The sequence below is a fragment of the Patella vulgata genome, chromosome 8, assembly GCF_932274485.2.
Source record: "Patella vulgata chromosome 8, xgPatVulg1.2, whole genome shotgun sequence".
In the NCBI taxonomy this organism is placed as follows: domain Eukaryota; kingdom Metazoa; phylum Mollusca; class Gastropoda; family Patellidae; genus Patella; species Patella vulgata.
Genome location: NC_065886.2, coordinates 40,909,602 through 40,933,021, shown reverse-complemented (window position 1 = coordinate 40,933,021; position 23,420 = coordinate 40,909,602). Strand labels below are relative to the sequence as shown.

The window sequence follows — 23,420 nt, the reverse complement described above, 5'->3', positions numbered from 1 at the left end:
TTTGAAATCCTGCTACTACACACAAGGTACAATAAAAATCGAAACACGGAAGAGTGACTCTGTTTTTAATATCCCAAGATCCTCCAAAATAGTAAATAAAGGAGTTAATACAAAAACTGGTTAGGATACACGCGAGTTTGTATTCACTCAAGGTATGCAAATAGTAAAATGATCGAGGTGATTCATTCATATGCATAAAGGTAAGGTTGTCCACAGCCTCAAATATGTGTGCTAATAAAAACTAAACCTACTGATGCATGATACATCTCTAATGACAAATACTTAAATGAAAACTATTCAGTCACGGACTGGTTCGTGATGTGCACTGCCCGCAGCAAACATTCGGCCAAAATATGCATATTATTTACGCGTTTGACTTCTTATGAACTTTGGTTAAAACTCGGCGATTTTACTTTTCATTTAGTTGATTATAACGGTTCTCATGTCATCTCATGTAGTTTCGTCCCTTTTCTATCTGTTTAAACTCGCGCGAGAGTATAGGCGTACGGACTCGATGAATGTTGGGAGGTAGGGAGGGCAGAACCTGAAATTCCCTGAAAACACTTCGGGTTACAGACGGCGGTGTCGGTGGTCTGCGTGAGGCGAATGACCGGAAAATTTGATGGCCGCAAACACGTTTTCCTGCTATTCCAGACCCTGAATACAACAACTTAAAAGTTGTCTAATATAGCCTTACTTATGTAACTGACTCGAATTCCAACCAACCAATAAATCGTTTACAGTCCAGCTCAAGTTCAATATAGTCTACTATAGGTGACTTATCTAAATCCCAAACAACCAATCAATCGTTAATAACGTCGTACCGAGACCAAACACAGCCAGCCGATGGATTGCGCCAGGCGTTTCTGAGAGTGTGGTTTCAGGTGCCAATGGCGTTCATCAATCGGCTGGTCCACTCCATGTACAGACGCTGCGCTGCTGTTGTTGACACTCGCGGTGGACACACCAGATACTGATGTACTGACTGTGTACAGACTCTAAACCTTCTCGTAATGTCTTGCTATTGTGATGAATTAATCACTAATGTGTCAACATTCTGTTCACAAAAAATTGCTTTGATCCATTTAGTAAGTCGTTTTCTAGAATGTTTTGATTAAAGTGCCGCTCTGATTTTGAAATCGTACTGACGGTTTTTTTTTGCTGTATAGTATATTATAATTAGAAAAAGCCTCCCTTATCTACTGGTTGTGGTCTGTGGCCATGTCCCAACAACGAAGACATTTCATCAAATTATACCCCCTTTGACCACAAGCACCAATTTTTCACTTGCAGTGACCAATGGGCTATACTATATACCGTAACACACCGGAAAACACCATGTTATACTGAATACCAGAAAAACACTAAATACCGGAAACACACTAAATACCGGAAAACACACTAAATACCGGAAAACACCCTAAATAGGTAACTCGGAGCCTGGTCCTCTGGAAAACACCGGGAAAACCTAACGTTAATCCTAACCCTAATCCACCGCTGTTCCTCTGGAAAACACCGGAAAAACCTAACCCTAAAAAAAACTCCCCGCAAACAGAGGACCAGGCTTTACATTTCATCCAGTGATTGCTTTTCTTCTGATTATTGGGCGGCATTCGTTTTCACTGAAATGAGAAAAGGATGAAGAATTTAGATTCATACAATAAACGTAACTTATCAGCCAAACTTTTGAAGAGTAGAACGGCAGAAACAGTTAAATTAAATGGAGTTTAACGTCCAATAAATATACACACCATCTTTTGAGAACTTATTTATTTGTTGTATGATTAATTAATAACGTATGACGGAGATTATAATTTATTAAAAGTTCATTACAATATACATCCCTAACTTTATCGGTTCCCGTCTTTGACAATGTTCGCCTATGTGACCTGACATGATTAATTTTAGCATTCGGCACCTGCGATAAATTTTCTACGCCCGTCTGCGAGACATCGTTGAAGCGTACGTCATAGGGTTGAACCACGATATCAAAATTTTCTGATTGCTCAACGGGCATGGCGCTGCCGATATTTCTTTTTCGGTTAAGTCCTTGTACCCGTTTGATGTTAGATTTCAAATTATACAGCTTCTCTCTCACGCCAACATTATCTTTATGTCGGGGAAACGAATTGACTATACTGTGACATTTTTCAGATACAAATGTAATACTATGGAATAAAAGACTTTTATGTGCATTTTCCGACTTGACAGAATATGCCCAAGCTATGTTACAATTCAACACTATTCGACCAGAGTTTATTCTACTTTCCGTGATTCACCACTGTCCTCATTCCCTAAAAATTCATAAAATTGTAAACTGCTTCTTGTAAATACATCCACATAAATATTTATAATCATTCTACAATTAAATTCAATTGAAAATAAAATAAAATGAATGGGCTTTAAAGTTTTACTGTTCTGCTCCGACTGGGCTAATAAAAACTGGCATACGCCATGTAATGTTCCATGATAGTAATTTTGCCCGGGCAGCGACACTACGGCGTACAATTAATTCGAATTCCAACTGTCATAGGTTCTTTTATATTATGTCCTAATAATACTCGAGACATTGGGTTCTCTCATAATGTATTCCTGGCGAAGATGCGGTTGTTTCGTTGTGGGGGACATATGTCACTTGTCCTACTAATTCTAAAGACATTGGGTTCTCACAACAAGAACTCTGTAATATTATAGTAAGAAAACCGGTCCTTATCTAGTGGTATTGGTAGACGTTATTTACACCGTCATTTGTGGCCATGTCCCAACAATAAAGGCATATTTTACCGAATCCCCCCCCCCCCTTGACAACAAGCACTAACTTATCACTCGAACAATGTAATACACAATCCATGCAACAGATCATATGTGTTAGTACATAATTTAAACCCTCTTTTTCATGAAATATAGAGAATCGTGCCTTGGTCACAATCTACAAGTAATACATACATGTAATTACATTAGCCACTCCACTACCATGCACACTCAAGACTCAACCAAAGAAACAGAGGATGCCAGAAATCAATAGTATGCAGCTGTAAAGGATACCTATTAAAATGCATATTTACCACAATCACGTTCTGTCTATCTTTTCATCAAGTGTGAATTTATCTAGTTTCATACCACTGAAGACATGACAATTGCCATTTTCAACCCCTAGTAACACTTTCCTGACTTTCGCCAATTCAGTTACATCTTCTTGAAGTCGGTGAAAATGTCTGTGAACTGATAATTCATATCCCATGTGTCTGGCTAATTCTTCAAGTCCCATGTTCGAGATGTTAAATACCTTCAAAATATCACACAGACTGATGCTAGTTTGGATTAGTAGCAACAGAATTGTTCAAATCCATGGTTTAATTCTTTGAAATTATGAAGACTATCAAAATGGAGTAGTTAACAACACAAATAACCAAAGAACACTATTTTGTAATTTGACAACACATGGCCTTATGTGAGATGTAGACTAAAATTATTGTTGATACCAAAATCAGTGTATAGAATCTTCCCTCAAAGGCAATGTTAAATATAAAGTTTTCCCTCAAGTTAAGCTACCTTAACTTTTGAGTGTTTAGTCAATTTAGTGGTATTCAATGGCAAGTTTAAGTGAGAAAAATCCACTTAACTTTAAGTGACCCATGGGAGGTACCTTAAAGTTAAGTGAGATTAGAATGACTTCTTTTAACCAGAATACAATGTCGTAGCAGACACGTAATGGTGATTTTAAAAGTTAGTGGATAGAGATTGAACCAAAGACAATGACGCCGAGCGTAGCTGGCCTCAAACTTTTATTTTCATCGCCAGCTTTGATCATTTTTATCCTTTTCGTATTTCTTATTCGTGTTTTCCACGACTGTCATATAATAAAGTTTAATGCGTTAAATTCGTTTATAAAATTGGATATTGTGATGTTATTCTATTTCGACAAACAATTATACTACCATGAGAAACAAGGCAGGATTTATTTTTAAACAGATTCCCATCTACATATTTGAAGTTAGCTGCGAATAGGCAGTAGTATTGTTTGCAGCATGTTCTTGTCTTCGTTTTTATATAAATTTACAAATATAAGATGACGACCGCTGGGTACCACTAATGTTTTACAATTAATTTCCTGTATTACTTATTGCGTTGTAATCGGTAGTATTTATTCAGGTAGAAAATAACGTAACGTTCATCTTTCGTACCATTAACGCCGGGATTCTAAGCAGACACTGAGAGAATTTCTATAAATTTTGTAAAGCCCCCATCAGACCGGGGTGGCGTTCTTATTGCACTGCTGCGACCGCACAAGGTCGCCGTTAAACGTGAACACAGCTCGAGAAAATTCCAGTCACATTATAAGACCCCATGACTCAATACGCATTTGCACGCATATTACTGGTTTCTTTCAAACTATGAATGGGTCCAATTACCATTGAACAGAATTACAGTTAATAAAGATTTAACCATCACGGAGTTGGTAAATTATATTTCTAAAACATTTTTTCGCTTTTTCAGTAATCCCTTACTTGTTGAAGACTGCCAAAGAGGGAAAGCTACCTATCCCTGGAAACGCTCTGGTAAATGACTGATCTTCATATTGATATTGTCACAATATTACATGAAACAGCATCATCTATATATCCTCTCTGAAACACCACCATGTAATATGAATAAAACATAGTATCATCAATCATTATGCCTATTGTAGGCCTTTGTTTAGGCTTTAAATTTTATATAAATTATTAATTAACATGACAAGACCATAATCAACTCTGGGTGCCATCGGATGGCTCCGATTTTAAGTAGATTAGACCGGTTCGGCCACTTAATGATTTAGTTTTAAAAATTGGGAAGCAGGCTAAGCCTCGAATAACCAGCACGATAATAAACAACCAATTAACACAGCTTGTCAAAACTACAAACACTGATAATTTGAATGAAATTTTCAATATATTTATTTTGCATTACCTATTACCAGTTCTTTATCCAAATCTTACGTAATGTATAAAGTAATTCATATTCGTTTCATATAGGTTGGCCATCAGTTATTGTTCCGTCCAAAATTAATCCACATCTTTGTTGTAACGCAGCAGAGGTAGATAAATCCATGTATCTTCCCTTCCAAAGCTGGCGTTAGATTTCCTCATACCCTATCTCGGACTATTCAACAACAAACCAAGCATGTCAAGCATCAATGTCCAATTCTGAAGATATCTGATCAGCACTAGTTGCAACCAATTAAAGAATAGCAGATTTTCAGTAATGAATTCACTACTATACCACACGGATGTATACCGTCTGAGTTCAATGTACGCACAATTTATTTAAGCAACATACAGTCTTCTCCAGGTAGATATTTTGACCCCAAACACTACTCAGACCTTATATCTTTGAACAGTTCGATTTTTGAAATACCATAAATCAGCCCCATGCCATGGAATCTAACTGAATCCATCCAGTTTCTTAATATCCTTGTAAAAAATATCCTCGTAATTATATAAGCATAACTAAGGTGCTAACAGTTAATCTAACCCACGTATTATTTAATAGCATTTCAATCTCAGGAACGCTGACAGAGGGGGCAACTTTGCTCACACGAGGTCATCAAAAAACGTTAAACTTTCTGTTAGTTGGTCCTTACTGTGTTAACAGTACAGTGAAACACACCATCTGCCAGATCTGAACACCGGCTTTATATATTCTTTAAATGGTAGTTAGTAATTGGGAAATAATCAATTAATATTTTTTTTATGGAATGACAATTACTATGGTTTATTTCACTGCTGACAAAGTTTACCTGTAGACGTAACATGTGGTATATTATAAACAAGGCCGGATCTAGTGGGGGAAGGAAGGGGAGCGTGGAGTCAGGTGTTTTAATAAACTAATTTTCCGAATTTTGTCTCTTTGTGCTTTTCATGAGTTCTCGAAGAAATTATTCCTACTGACTGTCTCTACCTGAACCGAGGTTCATTAGTTTAGAACCGGATTCTTGTCTCATATCACATGGCATTTCTGGGCTTCTCGTTTTCGAAATTTTTCGAGGCAGGCCGTCTTGATACACCACTTATTGTGAACATTTTATCCTCATTCACAGACGAATATTTTAGCTACTGCTTGTGGAGATTCTGTAAAATTAATTATTTCATTAATGTTTTTTTAATACGAGCACCGAGTTTATTGACATAATTCACTGCTCTAATATTTTTACCAAGGGGTTTCAGGATGTCTGTTGTACCAGCCTTTTGGTCCACCGTGTAATTCAGCATCATAATGTACGGAGCTTTCCGTTATATTAGGAAACACTTTACCAAGAGTCTGAATAATATCCGTCTCTATTTTAGATACAAATTGACCAGGAACATATCCATCTCTCGAAGATCGACACAAACTGACAAATTTCGGCTCCGGAAGTGTTCTCAATATAACATATAACTGATCTGTCCGTTTGTTTATTTCATTCAAAGTAGGAGTATAAAAGAATACGGCACTTCCGTTACCAGGTCGATTGTTACCATCGCACAGTTTCATGCCATCCATGCGGTTGAAGCTGTACGCTCGTGGCGTGGTCTGTAGACAAATGCCTAAATCAGCCAAAGCCTTTAATTGTTGTTTATCCAAAATACTCAAAGTTTCAATTAACCCCTTTAGTTCATGATCTACAGTCGACGGGTTACATAATTCTGACATTAAATTACCCTTCTTTATGTCCTGTAGAGTGTGTTCCACGATTTCATTTCGTTGTTCAGTCCGTAGTTTCTTCCCAGAAGATCTATCAGATAGACGATGTAGTAAATTATAATAAATCTTATCCACACCTTGCTCTGATTTAGCATCTCTTGGACAAAATATGTTCATAATGGCAGGAACCAAACTGTCATCTATGTAATCCTCGCTTATTTTTACATCCAATAATGGTTGTACCGCAGCTTGACAACCATAATAATCTTCGTCGATATCAAAGAAGACGTTATCTGTTGATGGAATCCAATCTCCAGATTGGGATAGTTCCTCAGCTTTGGCATCTGATATTTCCTCGGATATAACTATCTGTTTTATCGCGCAATCAGTTTGAAGTATATGGGGATACTGATATGAATACTCTTCTCTATTTACATGGTGGCATTCCATTTGATCGTAACAAACGCAGAGTGGGAATTCATCTTTATAAGTACGATTAAAAGCATAGCCGAACCCTATCAAAACATTTCTATCTTTACCAAAATCATTGTTCCAAGATGGGTAAATCCATATCATTCTTGAAATGAATCCAGAAAACACTGACGGCTGAAATAAAAACAAAACTTCAGTGAAATTGTTAAATGGTGTGGATTTCATTTTGTATTTTGATTCGTTCCCTACGGGCAGGAGGCGTCTGTGAAATGTGTCAAGGAGTTGAACAGGGTTTGGACTGGTTTCATCATAGGTCATAGAAATCAAGGAGTTCACAGTACTACACTGCTCTACGCATTACATTCCAGCTACATATAGCATTACCTACTAACTCACCATTATGAACTGGTCATTGCTCATCATCATCTGTTTATAAAGATGTTCCGTTTTGGGATGTTGAAATATTTTGGCACCTATAGGGTATTTTGGTATTGAGGTATCCGGGTGGCCATCTATATGAACCTAGGAAAACAAAAAGAGGTGGTACGATAATTCGAATTACGCGTGTCCTATTAGAAAGTAGTATTGCTTAGAATCAGCATAAGCAAACTCAAATTTGAAAGATTCAAAACTTCAGCGTAATAAGCCATCCGGTAAAATTGGCCGGTGAACATCATAAGTAGAAGAGCGTAAAAACATTTTGCAAGAGCTAAATCTGTCTTTTGCAGGTCTTTCTTTAGGCCTGAAATGTTATCTAAATTATTAATTAGACATTAATTAACTTATCCAGACCATAATCAACTCCAGATGGCATCGCTAGCCTGTGATCTTTAGTGGATTATAAGCCGATTTACTGCATAACTTTCCTTCGCGATTTAACGATTAAGTGGATAATCACGACTATGCTGTTTATCGTACTGACTTTATTAATGATGATCGAGGCTATGCGGAAATTTCAATCGCTTAGTTATCGGTTCATAGTGGATCAATTTGAATGAAATTATCAGCAAATTGTCTTTACATTATCTAGTTTTTACTATTATAGTGAGAACTGCCAACTCGTTATCGAATCTCGGATAATCTTTAACTAAGCAGTCCCGGATTTCTCAGGTCACTTGATGGGTTAGACATGCAAATTAAATGTAAAGAAAGAGGGCAAACTCGAAAACGTCCTATATATAAATGCATATACTTAGACATAATCTCACAGAAAAAAACGATTTGTCTTCGGTTGACTTGAAACCTCATTATTATATCTGTGTGTGTCTTGCCGACTCCCGTTATTACAGTTACTAAGGCCTTAAAAGGTATCGTCGGTCCATCGTTTTAGGTAGAAACATCGTATACTAAATAACTATTGGGGCCACACACGACCCAATCAACATCAACCTGAAAACAGGGAACGTTTGAACTTAAGTCGAAGAGTCAAACCTCTTCCATATAAAAGCATTAGGCCTGTTCTATTGACCCTGAATAAAGACAATCGGGAACATACCATTACATTGCCACGAGTTGGTAATCTTCCATCCTTGGCCGCCATAAACCAATATGGTATTACTGAAATAAACAATGTTTACAGGTGGAAACAGTGGTGTTGACGGCATGTAAATGTACAATTGAGAACAATTGTGTGTCTCCGAAAGTACTAAATGAGACCTTCATGTCCACTTTGCAACCACTGGAAATTGTTAAAGTACAATAAATTTGTAAGATGTGTGAACAGGTTAAATGAGGGCTGGTACCTAGTGCTCTATAAAAACCTATATATCTATAATGTGGATATATGTAGCAATATCTGTTGAAGGGAATTACAGTACTGGCCAAATTAATAGCAATTTTTTCTAAAAACGTTGCAGAATTAACTCACTAAAATTGAAGTATGAATAAAATCATACACCGTGAATATATTGAACTGAATATTCTTACACATAACCATATTGACATCTACTTCACATTGCATGGTTGGTCGACGGAACGCCGTGTATAGATAAAGTTGCGACAACTGTGAAGCCAGGAATTTCATATGACGTCATGCAAACTTATTATCTATTTATATGCCCTATTATATTGTTGGATGTCATAGATTTCAGCGAATAAGTGTCTATAGGACATAAAACATACATTTTTTAAACGAAAAGTATAGCTGAACATACTATTATTAGTATTATACAACAAGAAGCGCACATTATTGTTATATAGCCTTATTCTATAAGAAAAATCAAAATAAAAGATACACTAGATAAAAGTACTATTAAACATATTTAACTTGCATTCGCTTTAAAGGAGCTAAATCGCTAATATTTGGGACCTAGAAATTGTCACAAATGGGTCGCACTAACAGCGACATTTGTTTCAGGCATATTTGTTTCATCGGTGACACGTCTGGTGTCATGTGAATGCAACGACAACAGCCTGGTTGATTGATTTATTGATTGGAGTTCAGATGTCTACATTAAAATCGACCACTTTCAGGTTGCCGTATTCACGGCCTGGCAAGACCGACTTGAAATTTCTATAAATTTTCTGGGGGAGACAGGCCCCAACAAATCCCCCGACGGTGCGTTTCACGACGTCGAAAACCATTTAAAAGACATAGTAAAAGTCTTATCTTACGAGATTATCGCTGGTCTTGTCGGAAAATGCTATTTTAAATTTGACAGTCATTTTGAAAGAAATGCCCGGCGCCATACATGTGAAAAATACATTTTTTGATTTTTGTCAAATTCGGTTTTCGGCACATTTCGCCTCTATGACCAGTTTGTGTTTGAAAAATTTAAAAAGAAATTATTTATTCCCCCACCATTAAAACACACTAATTACGAAATATCGCTCTCAGAAACTTCGTGGTTTCTTTTGCAATTTGTTTGGGGTAAGACGTTATCACTCCCCGCCTATGTATAAATAATATCAATCTGTCTACCACACAAATTTAACAGATACAAATGCATGTTATTCCACAGGTAGACAGACAGGGCCTCCTTTGAAGGGACTCAGTGAAAGGAACGCGGTTGGTTTAGAGTTTGTCTGACCCCTTTGAATATTTGCGTCTAAACTCCAATGAAAACAATCATGTTGCTCTCATGCTGTTCTCAACCAGAATCAAACATATATCGTACCTGAGATTTGTTAGCATGTTCCACACAATCCAACATTTATCGACACCGGGATATAAGGGTATATATCTTTGTTTCTAACGCTTATTGGGAATACGCCACGGAAACTACAATAAAAACTTATTTACAAAAACATTCTAAAGAGTGAAAACTGACATATTTCAAGCTTTACTGTATTTAAAGAAATAATTTAAATCAGCCGGCTGAAACCCCGTCTCCGCTATTTGTTCAATCATTTTTTAGGTATAGTGACAGTTTCCACCGACAATGATATCGCAAACAAGTTTTCAATCTATAAAAGCATACATTCCTACAAAATGTTTCTTTAGTCAAGTGAAACAATAAATTCATAACTATGCGAGGGTGGGGTGAGTAAATTCATTGTAACAAGTCTGAATAGGCTAATCGGACAATAGAGCAAGTTCACCTTGATGTTGACAAATACGTAAGACGATATGAACATCAACTAAAAAGATATGTAATGTGATTCGACTGTAATGTGATATATGCATTGATAATTAAAATTTATATTCAAGTTAAACCAACTGTATCTATATCTGTATTTAAGTCTTACGTCGAGCTGAATACATTTTAGGATTTATTGTCATTAAAACATCTATTGGTGGTTAACAGTGTGTAACTAAAAACTAAAATTGGATCTTATTATTGCCAATGATATAATGTACCTTGAATTTTTTATCACGAAGTCTATCGCATCCAGATATTTAAAGCGCGTTTACAATATATTTATTCTTTTGTTATTTCAGGATGGATATATCGTAAAATTCATCTTCATTTGACGAACTACACCCAAACTACAGTGTAAACACGGTTTGGAGACTGTATCTGAACTACAGGGTACATCGAACTACAGTATACATCATGCTTTAGAGACACTATCTAATATCCCACAGGAAAAATGACGATTAATTTAATATCCGCCAATTTGTGTTGCTGCTATTTTGTATTTTCGAAATTTATCTTCAAATTCAGAGACATCGAAAACCATATAAAGGACATAGCAAAAGTCATATCTTACGTATCTTAACAGATGCCCTTTTAGTCTACCAAATTTATGGGTTTTTTGTTAAATTGCCTTTGTTACCAAATTCGGCAGCCATTTTAAAAGAAATGCCCGGCACCACATGGAAAATACATTTCTTTAATTGATGTTTGTCAAATTCGATTTCCGCACATTTCGCGTACATAACCACGATATAATGGCCGAACATTACGTACATCAGATAAACTACTTTTAAAGCCCAAAACTGTTCAACTAGTCTCCTATGGTCAGCGCTCTTTTAGTTATCAAGCACCTGTTTTATGGGATAATCTACCATTTAGTTTAAGATGTTGTACATCTCTATATTGTTTTAAAAAAACCCTTAAATCACATTTATTTAATGAGGCTTTTAACTGACTCTGTATACAATTGTTAACATGTCCATAATCTTGTTGTTTATTTATGATTACATTGTCACTTTGAAAATTATTATTATTATTATTATTATTATTACAGCATATTTATAGTGCACCCTTTCATATAACATGTTCAGGGGCACTTTACAAAGTGACAATGTAAATCACACATTAACAACAAGATTATGGGCATGTTAACGATTGTATACAGAGTCAGTTAAAAGCCTGATTAAATAAATGTGTTTTAAGTTGTTTTTTAAAAGAATATAGAGATGTACAACATCTTAAACTAAATGGTAGATTATTCCATAAAACAGGTGCTTGATAACTAAAAGAGCGCTGACCATAAGAGACTAGTTGAACAGTTTTGGGCTTTAAAAGTAGTTTATCTGATGTACGTAATGTTCGGCCAGGTGTATAAAGTTCTAAAAGATCTGAGAGGTAAACAGGAGCTAAATTATTTAAACATTTAAAAGTAAGTAATAAAATCTTAAAATCAATTCGATATTTAACAGGTAACCAGTGTAAATTATATAAAACAGGAGTTATGTGGTCACATTTCTTAGTTAAAGTAACAAGTCTATCCGCAGTATTCTGTACTTTTTGTAATTTATCTATAAGCTTTAAAGGTAAACCAATCGAGAAGTGACCAGAGAATTAACAAGTGACTTAGTGGCCTCTACAGTTACACATTTACGTATTTTACGAGCAGAATAAGATGAAAATATATCACAATTACCAATTACAACAGGGGGGTTATCTTGTGCAGATTTACTTAATTGATGCCTTGAGCCTAATAACAAATATTCGGTTTTATCATCATTCAATTTTAGAAAGTTCTTTGACATTCATTTTCTAATTTCACTAATACAGTTCTCAAGTTGCAATTTTGATAAATTGAAAGAAGATGGACAATTAGGTCTAAATGAAATATATAATTGAGTATCATCGGCATACAAATGAAAGCTGAGACCATATTTTCTGACAATATATCCTAATGGTGACGTATAGAGGGTAAATAAAATCGGACCAAGAACAGAACCTTGGGGAACCCCAGATGACAAAACAGATTCAGACGACGATTTCCAATTAACTAAAATACACTGTTTTCTACCCACAAGATAGAAAAGTGCCCTGAACATGTTTTATGAAAGGGCGCGCTATAGATATGCTTTAATAATAATAATAATATTACCAAATTTGGCGGCCATTATGAAAGAAACGCCCGGCACCATATAAAAAATGCTTCTTTTTTTTTAATTGATGTTTGTCAAATTCGATTTTTCGGCACATTTCGCTTGCATAACCACTCTGTGTTTGAGGAATTTAAAAAGAAATCATTTATAATCCAACGAGTAAATAGTAAAACACACTGATTACGAGATATCGCTCTCAGAAAATTCCCCGATTTTGGGTATGATTTTGTTTGATATATTTATCACTGAACCAAACTGCATTGGTTTCTTTTGCATTTTTTTTAGGGTAAAACGTTACCCTCACCATGACGTCATAGCTTTTATGGCGTCATAATTGGGACCCAAAATGGCGCCTGGAAATGAGTTGTCGTAACTTTCCCACAGTCTACTCGCTCATGTGCTCATCGTTGTATACCAACTATCGTTGAAAAAATCAATTTACGTCGATTTTGAACATTTTAAAAGCCGTAGTTGGATTCGGCGCCCAAGAAAAGATATAAATAAACACCAAAAACGTGGAAATCAATCAACTTACAAGTTGAATCGTTTTGGCGTAAAACACCTGTTTCGGCGAGATGACGTCATTGTGAGTCACACAGTCGTAATGACGTCATGCACGACCATTGAAATCATTATTTTTTGAGTGTGCTTGTCCTGTATCTTCCCCAAAACGTAACTGATGTTCTTGTATTAGAGAATTCCCTAATGACTGTATTCCAAAAACGGCAAAAAAAAAACCCAACATGACGGACATCGATGACGTCATCAGCCGCTACGACGTCATGAATTACGTCGACCAACCATGCAATGTGAAGTAGATGTCAATATGGTTATGTGTAAGAATATTCAGTTCAATATATTCACGGTGTATGATTTTATCCATACTTTAATTTTAGTGAGTTAATTCTGCAACGTTTTTAGAAAAAATTGCTATTAATTTGGCCAGTACTGTATTTGTTTATTACCGTTTCCATTAATAAATTAATGCGCTTTTAGGGCACGCAATACTAAACTCAAGTATGGCGAGGATTTGTCTTAAATAGTTCTGTCAGAATTGAATCTACTGAAAAGTCCCAACATCATCATAGGACATTCGAAACCATATAGTGGCTGGCGTACCTGAGAAACAAATATAAACAGAGCATGATAAGAAGAGGTATCTCCGGAACAGAAAGTCGAGTAAGTTGAAAAGCCCATGACCCCAGTGAGTCACACCAAATTTGAAAATAAAAACGAATATTAAAATCTGTTAACATAGTTTTCGGAAACGGGGAGATAACTCCAGAACGTCGTGGAATGCTGAATATCGATAGGGTTCGTCCTCTCACTTCTAATGCTTCACAACAAATTTGAAAATAAATTCGTTGCAAACTGTAGCCTCTATCACATTAACAATGTTTTCAGGGGAGTTCACTGAGCCTTGAATATTGATAGACCCAGTCTATAATGCCGAGAGTGGTGGGCCGTCCCGACGAGATCATGGGCACGCATAGTATCATTGGAGGGGCACCCATAATGACGAGTGAGATTGATTAGGCGCCCATGAATGAATTCGGCGCGCAAAACGGCGTGATAATCTTCAAAATTCAAACAAGTCGCACTCTAACCCGATTCCGAACTTTTCGTTTTGCTCATAGATTATAATAGATAAGCTAAAGTTGTATTCCTTCCTTCAAATTTTGATAATATCACAAATTCAGTCTCAAAATTGAAATTTTCCGTCATTTTCATAGTTCCTCTCCTCGGGTGCAAACCCTATTTTCCAAAATTCTCTAGGGGGAGAGCACCCTATACCCCCCCCCCCCAACAATTTTGGGCTAGCTACCGGCTTGTATATGCGATCTTTACAAGTTGATTCCCCTAAGCATAATCATCTCTATATACTACTAACCTTAATTTTTACTAAAATTATAATATTTTAGTGACCACCCATTCATTGTTTCGTTGGGTGTGGATGGCTTAAAATGGGGTTTGGCTGCCGGACTATTTGACTGGTCGCGAGGTTTCTAACAGTTCACGATGAAAGACGCCCGGTTAGTGAAACCGTCCGACGGATTATGACGGAATGCGGAATTCTCCATTTTGGACGGTCGTGTGAGAGTCTAGACATGCGCATGGATCATAATATGGCGCGCGTATTAAAGGCAGACTATCATACATTCTGCAAGACTCAGAACTAGAATATTTTGTTCTTTTATGTGATAGCCTAGACATGGATCATAAAATGGAAATGTAATGAATGGGGTTTAACGCCCTACGGTCCTGCTCCGACTGGACTAATGAAGACAGGTCATAAAATGAAACTCATTTAAAATACTAAAAATATGCATAATTGTGTCTACTAGGGTCAGTCTAATAAATAGGGGCGGTCATGCAAGTAGTGGGCTCCGACGCGATAGCTTATCGAATATACCAACATGCCCATTGGCGCAACCAATACACTCTGCAGGATTCACGACGCGACGACGGCTGTTTGATTTAAGAACCTTGGGAAAATGTATATTGAAAATATTATACCTTCGTGATGCTCCTCTACAATATATACTGGTATCGTTGATGACAGTGGGTGGTGTCTTTCTATGGCCGAATGCCTTTGTTTTACGTCTTGGACTTGATCTCCATGTTCCACCGAGACATAATTATTACTTTTAAGATAGTTCCCATCCTTTAAATTACCAGAATCAACTCTATCAGAATCTTCGAACCTCCTTTTAAAATAGTTTATATGTTTTAAATCTGAAACGCCATTTCTTTTGATGTCGGATAATTCTGATGTGCTTAAGTACCACGCGAATAGAACGCACATACATATTAATAATGTAACTGATGAGTATCCTATTCGTTTCTTACATATCCGTAAATTCATTCTGATCCAGTCAGTATCAGATACTATAGGCGTAATTAGTAATCAAGAAAATATATATCCCGAATACGACTATCCCAAACAGAGAAAAAATATCAAATGAAGCTTAATATTGGTTTGTTTGTCTTGTTTAATGTTTTGCATTTCACGAATACCATTTTCTTTGATATTAAAGGGACACTGAGCATAAAAACGACTAGAGCTTAACATGAGATTAATTAATTCTTATTCATGGTTGAGCATTTTACAAATATTTGGTTGATATTAAAGGAACTGTGGCAGATATTGCCATGTAGACAAAATCTTCTTCTTCTATTAGTGTTTAACGTCCGCTTCCACCGGGGGTGATATCGCAGACAAGTTCTATTTTACTACGCTCAGCGCACACGCATGGGTCTTTCCTGTGGGGTGAAACCGGAGTAGCCGGAGTAAAGCCACGAGGTTGAGAAGGCGTCTCTATCTCCAAGCCACATACGCTCACACCAGGGATCGAAATCACGACCGCACGCCAGAGGTAACCGGCCAGCTGAGTTGGAAGCGTGACACTCTTGGCCACTAGGCCATCCCAACATAGCCAGGGTTCGTATGTCGACGCGGACAGAGCATAACCGCCGGGATTAATTCAAAGCCCTGGTATTGCACATATCCCCATTCAAAATGGCCGAAGAATTGTATTCACGGGACATTAAACCCCGTTCCGAAACGACTATAAGCTATTTTGTTTATTATTTATATTTAGGTTTTGTCTATAAGACGCATTGGAAACAGGTCGATGTTATCTAAAAGAAATAATATACAGTGTCAACCTTGACTAGTTGCAATGTCCCTTTATAACGCAGCTGCTGGCAACACAAATAAAGAAATCGTAAGTATTATTTATTGTTGCTTTGTCACTTTATTGATGTTTTCAGTAGTATAATTATACAATATAATACACTATTAGTATAGTTTATTTCAGTTTAATCTTCACTTAATAACAGGGCCAGCGGAAGCAGTTGTTGATTTGGGGGGCTACCACCCTACGATTTTAGGAGAGATTCTAGATTGTCGGAGACGCTTTCTAAGCGATTTCTGGCTAGATAAATTACTCAGCAGAGAGCGAAGTTTTAATTCTTATTTTTTAAATCCCTTACCATGAAAACTCTTCAGTCGATGTTGCTTTCCTGCTTAACAGGACAGATATATACATAAATAATACCAAGGTTGTGGACACTTTAGAGGTCACAATTTGATGAACTTTACAATGGATGTTTATAACCCAAAGATCTCGATTCCTTTCGATATTGGCGCATATCGGACCTCTCTAGACACTCTAGAGGTCACAATTTGATGAACCTTACAATGGATGTTTATAACCCAAAGATCTCGATTCCTTTCGATATTGGCGCATATCGGACCTCTCTAGAGGTCACAATTTTTAATAATTGTAAAAGCGGTCAACCGTTGCACCATAATAATGGTCGCTGCTATTTATGCTAATAGTGTAAAAGTATATAATACAAAGGTTGTGGACCCTCTAGATTTCTGATTTCGATAAAATTTAAAACATGTGTTAAGTATCACTATAGTGCATGGACGAGTTCTAGTTTGGTGCGCATCCGTTCTGGAGTTATGCCCCCGCCTTTCACGGAAAATGTGAAATATGAATGAAGTTTGTGAACCTTCCAGACGCGACAATTTTTGTCCGATTCATGAGATGGAAATTAAACAATGTGTTAAGGATCAAAAGTTCTTGGATGAGTTTCCCTTTGGTACTCATCAGACCTTCCATTCTAGAGCTATATAGTCCCTGCTATAGAATGTGTTTTAATTACCCAATCTGTCATAGATACAACGGACGTCAGATGGAATGGAATATTTAAGTTCGACTAATCGCGACCCTCGCAACTGGGGTCTCTTAACCCTGGGATCAGTATAGTCTATCAGGGATTTTTTCTTCTGAAAGCCAACATTCTACTTCTAGAAGTCTCACTTCTATGTTAAAATCAGACCTCGTCCAGTTACGCCACTGTATCTAACTGAATAGTTACTTGCGCGCAATAACCCGATGGGGTACAAAAATACTTGTTCATATAATGATGTTTTCAGTAATATATCACATAATATAATACAATTTTGGTATGTTTTATTTCGGTTTATTCTTCGTTTAATAACTAAATAAATAACCATTTAATGCAGTTTCTGGGAATGAAAGGTATATTTATAGAAACAAAACAACCGCTCATCAATATTTTAATGAATGAATGAGTCTTCCACTGATAAAAGGAAGATTCAGGCGTCCAATTTATAATTCCATGGTGATGGACGTACAAGTGGGACAATATTCTTCCTTGTACAACAACACAGAACAATTTTTTACTTTGGTAATGTTTAAGTACTAGATGCCATGCTACTTTGGTATATCAACGATCTTGCCTTTGTCTCTTTGCCACTGAGACATGTCCTGAAACGTGTGTGACGGACGTACGCACAGACACGAACATTATCCAATCATATGTATTCAAACATTATTTTCTGTGAATTGTGATTACTCTCGAATCTAACTTTATCACACAATGAAACCAGGATTCGTCTCTACATAAATTCCTTAAAGAATTTAACCAGTCTCTCATACCCTTTTTGCAAATTCATCATTTTTAATGTGACGGACGTACGGTGTGCGATTTCATCACTGTATTTCGTCAAACAGTTGAAAAATAATTTGTTAACCATATTGTATAAGCAGAGCGACAACAAATAAGGGATATAGTGTCTTTGGTACAGCTGATACATGGAAGAACAATTTAAAGATGCATTACGTAAGATGTAGATAAAGAGCTGGCCATTCTCGCTATAATATACTCTTAAAAAAAGTAGGGGATATTCAGAAACAATACAAAACTGCGGAAATGCACTGCTGTTTTTATTAGAGGTAACCAGTGTATGTTAATAACAGGCCAATTGCCTACACATGGACATAAACAGGTCATATGGGCGGCTTATCTGACGGCCAATTCTTGCAGTGTTGTCGGTTGACGTTGACGAACACGTCTCTCGATCAAATTAAACTTAGCACAGTAAAGCAAAGATACGCTAAACAGTAAATCTTATGCAGGGACCGATAGAAAAGCAAACATGGATAGATAAACCAGCAAATTTGACAATGAACCCCTCCCATGTGTATTGCGTGTCCGATGTGCAGCTCGGTGGTTCTGTTGGGGCGATAAGTTCTTCATCTGTGGACATACTCTCAAAGCTTGTCAAGTGTCTATGACTATTTATCATATCACAACCTGTATAGGTATTTGCATTTCAATATCCCTTACTTTTTGGAAGAGAGTTGATTATGGGCTTGTTATGTAAATAATTTAATGTTCAAATTAGCTCACCATGTAAATATTAACTCTAAATTACAGAACCTCCAATATAAGTACATCCATAGAATAATTTATACAAATAAATTACTTTGTAAATTAAGACTGACGGAATCAACTCTGTGTTCTTTCTGTCTTTCAGATATTGAAACTGTAAATCATTTGTTTATACACTGTAGTTACACGCAACGGATATGGAACGAAATGTATGAAATTCTTACAAAAGCAAATATAAACGTAAATATAACACAAAAGGAAATTCACCTTGGTTACCTAGATAAATCAGTTTTTGACAATATTAACAAATGGACTTTTGTAAATCAAATAATATTTTTAACTAAGTATTACATATATAAATCAAAAATAGAAGCAAATATTCCTACCCGCGAAAGATACAGAGCATTTTTACAAAGTAAAAAGTCCTTAGAACTGGAAATTAAAACTAATAAGAAGATACTTAATAAATGGACATTTTTACCGCATACCCCCAAAAAACACAGAAATAAACAAAAATTATTGTTATTAAATTATATGAACAACACGGTAGCTAAACGTACTTAAGTCCTTTCAACTTTCGACTTTCATTTCGTGGAAAGGATCTGTACTTTAATCTACCGCTTAACAGCTTAAAATTTTCCCTTAAAATGTACAAAAAAGGTCGCTAATAATGTCAAGACTCTGGCCTCCTTAAGGGGAGATAACACATCTTGGGGGAAAACCAAGCTAAATATAATTACACATAATAAAACAGTTTATTTTATGATCAGTAGTGGAATACCGCGTTTTATCAGTGAAATAAAAGTGTTATTCCACTGGCTAGTTGTTTTTACCTAAAATGATTGTAAAATCATAAAATAAATAGAACATTTGTCGTGAACAACATATTTTATTTCATCTCTAAGCAAGAAAACGTTTATATTTTCACTCCTGCTACGCATTCGTGAAAATATAAGTTTTCTTGCTTCTCGACGAAATAAAATATGTTATTCACTCTAAAACGACAAATATCCTCTATATCCTTTGAGACTAGTAGAAGTAACGTATTCCCTGCACACAATACTAAAGATAAACATCTACTGGCAATAATAAATGAATGTTAAATAAATGATTTTGAAATTGTATGATATAATTATATGTACAGATGATGTAATGATAAACCCTATAATGTATTTAAAAAAAAAAAAAATAATAATAGTTTAATAAATGTCTAAATAATACTTTATATAACATTTGAAGTCAGAAAAAAAGACCTGTAATAGGCAGATTTAGCTCTTACATAATGTATCTTTAATCTGAAGGATATTTGAATGTCACTTTTTTAGAAGATCATCCATTATTTTAGCAAATGGAGGAATTGCTCATTTCACACCACACTTGAATTGTCAACTACAATTTAACTTCAGTAATCAATTTTAATTCGGAGATGATAAATGTAAACAATTTTAAACAATTTTAAACTAATTTACAAATAATACATATAACAGTAACAAGAAAATGGGCAATAAATACATACTTGTAATTGATTGAACAAATTTCATTAGCGATAATAATTCATTCAAAAAACAATTGCATGTCCAGTCTTAAAATGTAAATAGTCCCCTCGAATTAACAATGGTAGGAGGACTGATTAACTTAATGATATTGTGGTTCTTGTAAAAAGAATCATCGCGTGTTTCAGGCCACTTCCAAAATTTCACACTCTTGTGCCTCACATTTACCTGAATATCATTCTGTACAATTTTTGATATTTCACCTGGATACTCCAACCTATCATATTCAATCATAACCCACTGTTTAACTGCTTAGTGCCGCTGTCCGGGCAAAATTTCCCTCATAGCACACTGTATGGTGTATGCCCGTCTTCATTAGAACAGTTCGGAGCAAAACAGTAGGACATTAAACCCCATTTCATTTCATTTCATTTTGCATAAATAACATCTTCTCCAGCATCAGACTCTTAAAGGAGCTAAATCGCTAATATTTTGGACCTAGGAATTGACACAAATGGGTCGTAACGTAATAGGAATATATATAAACTGATTTACATTAAATCATTTCTGTTTTTACTCTAATTTCAAATCAGTTACGTTCGGCGAAATATGTCAGAAGTCTCAATCGAATGCAAATTTCTAGCGTCTGGTTATTCTAGTCTACATTTATTGCGCATACTCTCCCGATATGAATATGCCGTCACCGTTTGACATGACTTGTTGAATGTCTAGCCTCGTTCTTCGAGTCCCTTGTTAGAATGGGCCTGAAACGCATTATGGTACACGATTCGTGTACCAATGGTAACATGTTTATTTTGTCTTAAATATTGAATATCAGAAGCCCAACTTTTCCCGGTAAGATCACAACATCAATGTTGATTTAAATTGACAAATAATTCGTGTTTTCAATGTCGAAGATTTTGGATGATATTGAGTTAGAGACTTAGCTACTTTAAGTTTTCTTCAATCTGATCTCTGATCTGGACTCTATACTTCACATCACTTGAACTTACTTGGATACTGTAAGATTCAACAGGCGCGACAAAATGCATTTTATGAGTTCTTTGGACTGCCATCACACCATTCCAGTGGTCATCCAGTTCTCCCATTTTTTTGTTATGAGGTTTTCGGAAATGAACTTGATATGAATATTAAGGTTTATCCTTCAGCTATAATGGAATTTTCTTTTGCATTACTTGCACTTGCTTTTCCACTTTTAATATAGCGCCAAACAGAACGTTTCAGAGTACCACCTAACCCGTCCATCACGCCCTTTCCGTGGGACCTGGCAAAAAAATTCCAGGTAAGCTGAAGTTCATGTTTCTGTTGCCAGAAATAAAGATTCGAAAACAAGTCTCGTTGCTTGAATTGAGAACTAGCCCCGTCACTAAATATATCTATGTGTTTCACTGTTGGATGGATTTCTTTTAAAAAGCGGAACATATAGTCCATAAATATATGTAAACACTATACTTAGTGTGCAGTAATCAATCTGAGATCAAAACAATACTGCGATTACTTTTATCCTTGCCATTTATCCATGCATATGCAGTAAATAAGGTTGCGCGATGGTGATGCCAATGTGCTGACCGAACTTCGTTTTGGCTTAATATTGTAGCATTTTCTTAAAAATCCATTTGAAAAACAATTCTCTGATAATTAGAATTAGATATTAAATATTCCAAGTGCTGTGGTTGACATCGTTTTATGTAGGTGTGGAGCAAAAATCCTTTTAGTTGTTGTTTTAGTTCAGCAAATGCTTCTCCTACTGTACCATTTAGCTCTTCTATCTCTGCCCTTTCATTATTTCTCCATTGGCGGTATTCCAAGGCTGTGTGTGGATTGGTCGGTGCATAATTTTTAACAGTCTCCTCCCACTCTAAACATGATTGAGTCACACATGATGTAGAATTGCATGTTATTTGTTCTATAAACTCACTAAAATTAGTGGATAATGTTGTATGAGATCTTAAAGATTGCAGCAATTATAGACGAATATTTTCATGATGATGAGAAACACACACATTATGTGGTATATGATCAAAGATCTTGACATTCAGTGGTCGAAGTTCACAAAATTTACTTAGTCCTACTAATGACTCATGCTTGGTTGTAAATGCATGATAAGATTCTCTTGATGACATGAGGATATATCTTACTTATTCGGTTCTTTTTGTAAGATTTCCATTTTTATACGTCCACATTCATAATGTGAACGTATTATGCCGTCGCCCCTGTCTGTGTGTGTGTGTGTGTGTATGTATGTATGTGTGTGTGTGTGTGTGTGTGTGTGTGTGTGTGTGTGTCTGTGGTTCGCCTACAGGGCGCAATTCTTCATGGATTTTCTTCAAACTTGGTATACTTATTCCTTATACCCCAAGGAAGATCCCTATTGTTTTTGGTGCAAGCCCGACCCCCCGGGGCAGAGCCACGCCCATTTCTAGTATTTGTTTGTTTGTCGTCTACAGGCCACATTTCTTAACTAATAATCTTGAAACTTTGCATACACATTCTTTGTACCCTAAGGAACATCCCTATCGTTTGGGGTGCATGCCCAACCCCCAGGGGCAGAGCCACGCCCATTTTCTTTTCGTGTGTCTTTGTGTCGCCTACAGGGCGCAATTCTTACTGGATTTTCTTCAAACTTGGTATACTTATTCCTTATACCCCAAGGAAGATCCCTATTGTTTTTGGTGCATGCCCGACCCCCAGGGGCAGAGCCACGCCCATTTCTAGTATTTGTTTGTTTGTCGTCTACAGGCCACATTTCTTAACTTATAATCTTGCATACACATTCTTTGTACCCTAAGGAACATCCCTATCGTTTGGGGTACATGCCCAACCCCCAGGGGCAGAGCCACGCCCATTTCCCATTTTCTTTTCGTGTGTCT

At 36.2% G+C, this 23,420-nt stretch overlaps 1 protein-coding gene across 3 annotated transcripts; it reads right to left on the bottom strand.

Annotated features, from left to right (window-relative positions):
* Positions 1-67: 67 nt before the first annotated feature.
* On the bottom strand, positions 68-15,763 carry LOC126829809 (UPF0489 protein C5orf22 homolog). 3 transcript variants are annotated; one of them, XR_007683531.2, is made up of 4 exons: positions 15,341-15,763; positions 8,591-8,652; positions 7,492-7,617; positions 68-1,622 (listed from the first exon to the last, which is right to left on the bottom strand). XR_007683531.2 is itself a non-coding variant. In XM_050559941.1 (4 exons), exon 4 carries the CDS (start codon positions 7,237-7,239, stop codon positions 6,190-6,192), a length of 1,050 nt encoding a protein of 349 aa, XP_050415898.1. In that variant the 5' UTR covers positions 7,240-7,269; positions 7,484-7,617; positions 8,591-8,652; positions 15,341-15,763; the 3' UTR covers positions 4,914-6,189. The 3 variants fall into 3 exon arrangements, 2 of the variants coding, with proteins under 2 accessions (XP_050415898.1, XP_050415897.1); XM_050559941.1 differs by lacking the exon at positions 68-1,622 and adding an exon at positions 4,914-7,269 and having other exon boundaries at positions 7,484-7,617; XM_050559940.1 differs by lacking the exon at positions 68-1,622 and adding an exon at positions 4,914-7,269.
* Between the last annotated feature and the right edge of the window lie 7,657 nt (positions 15,764-23,420).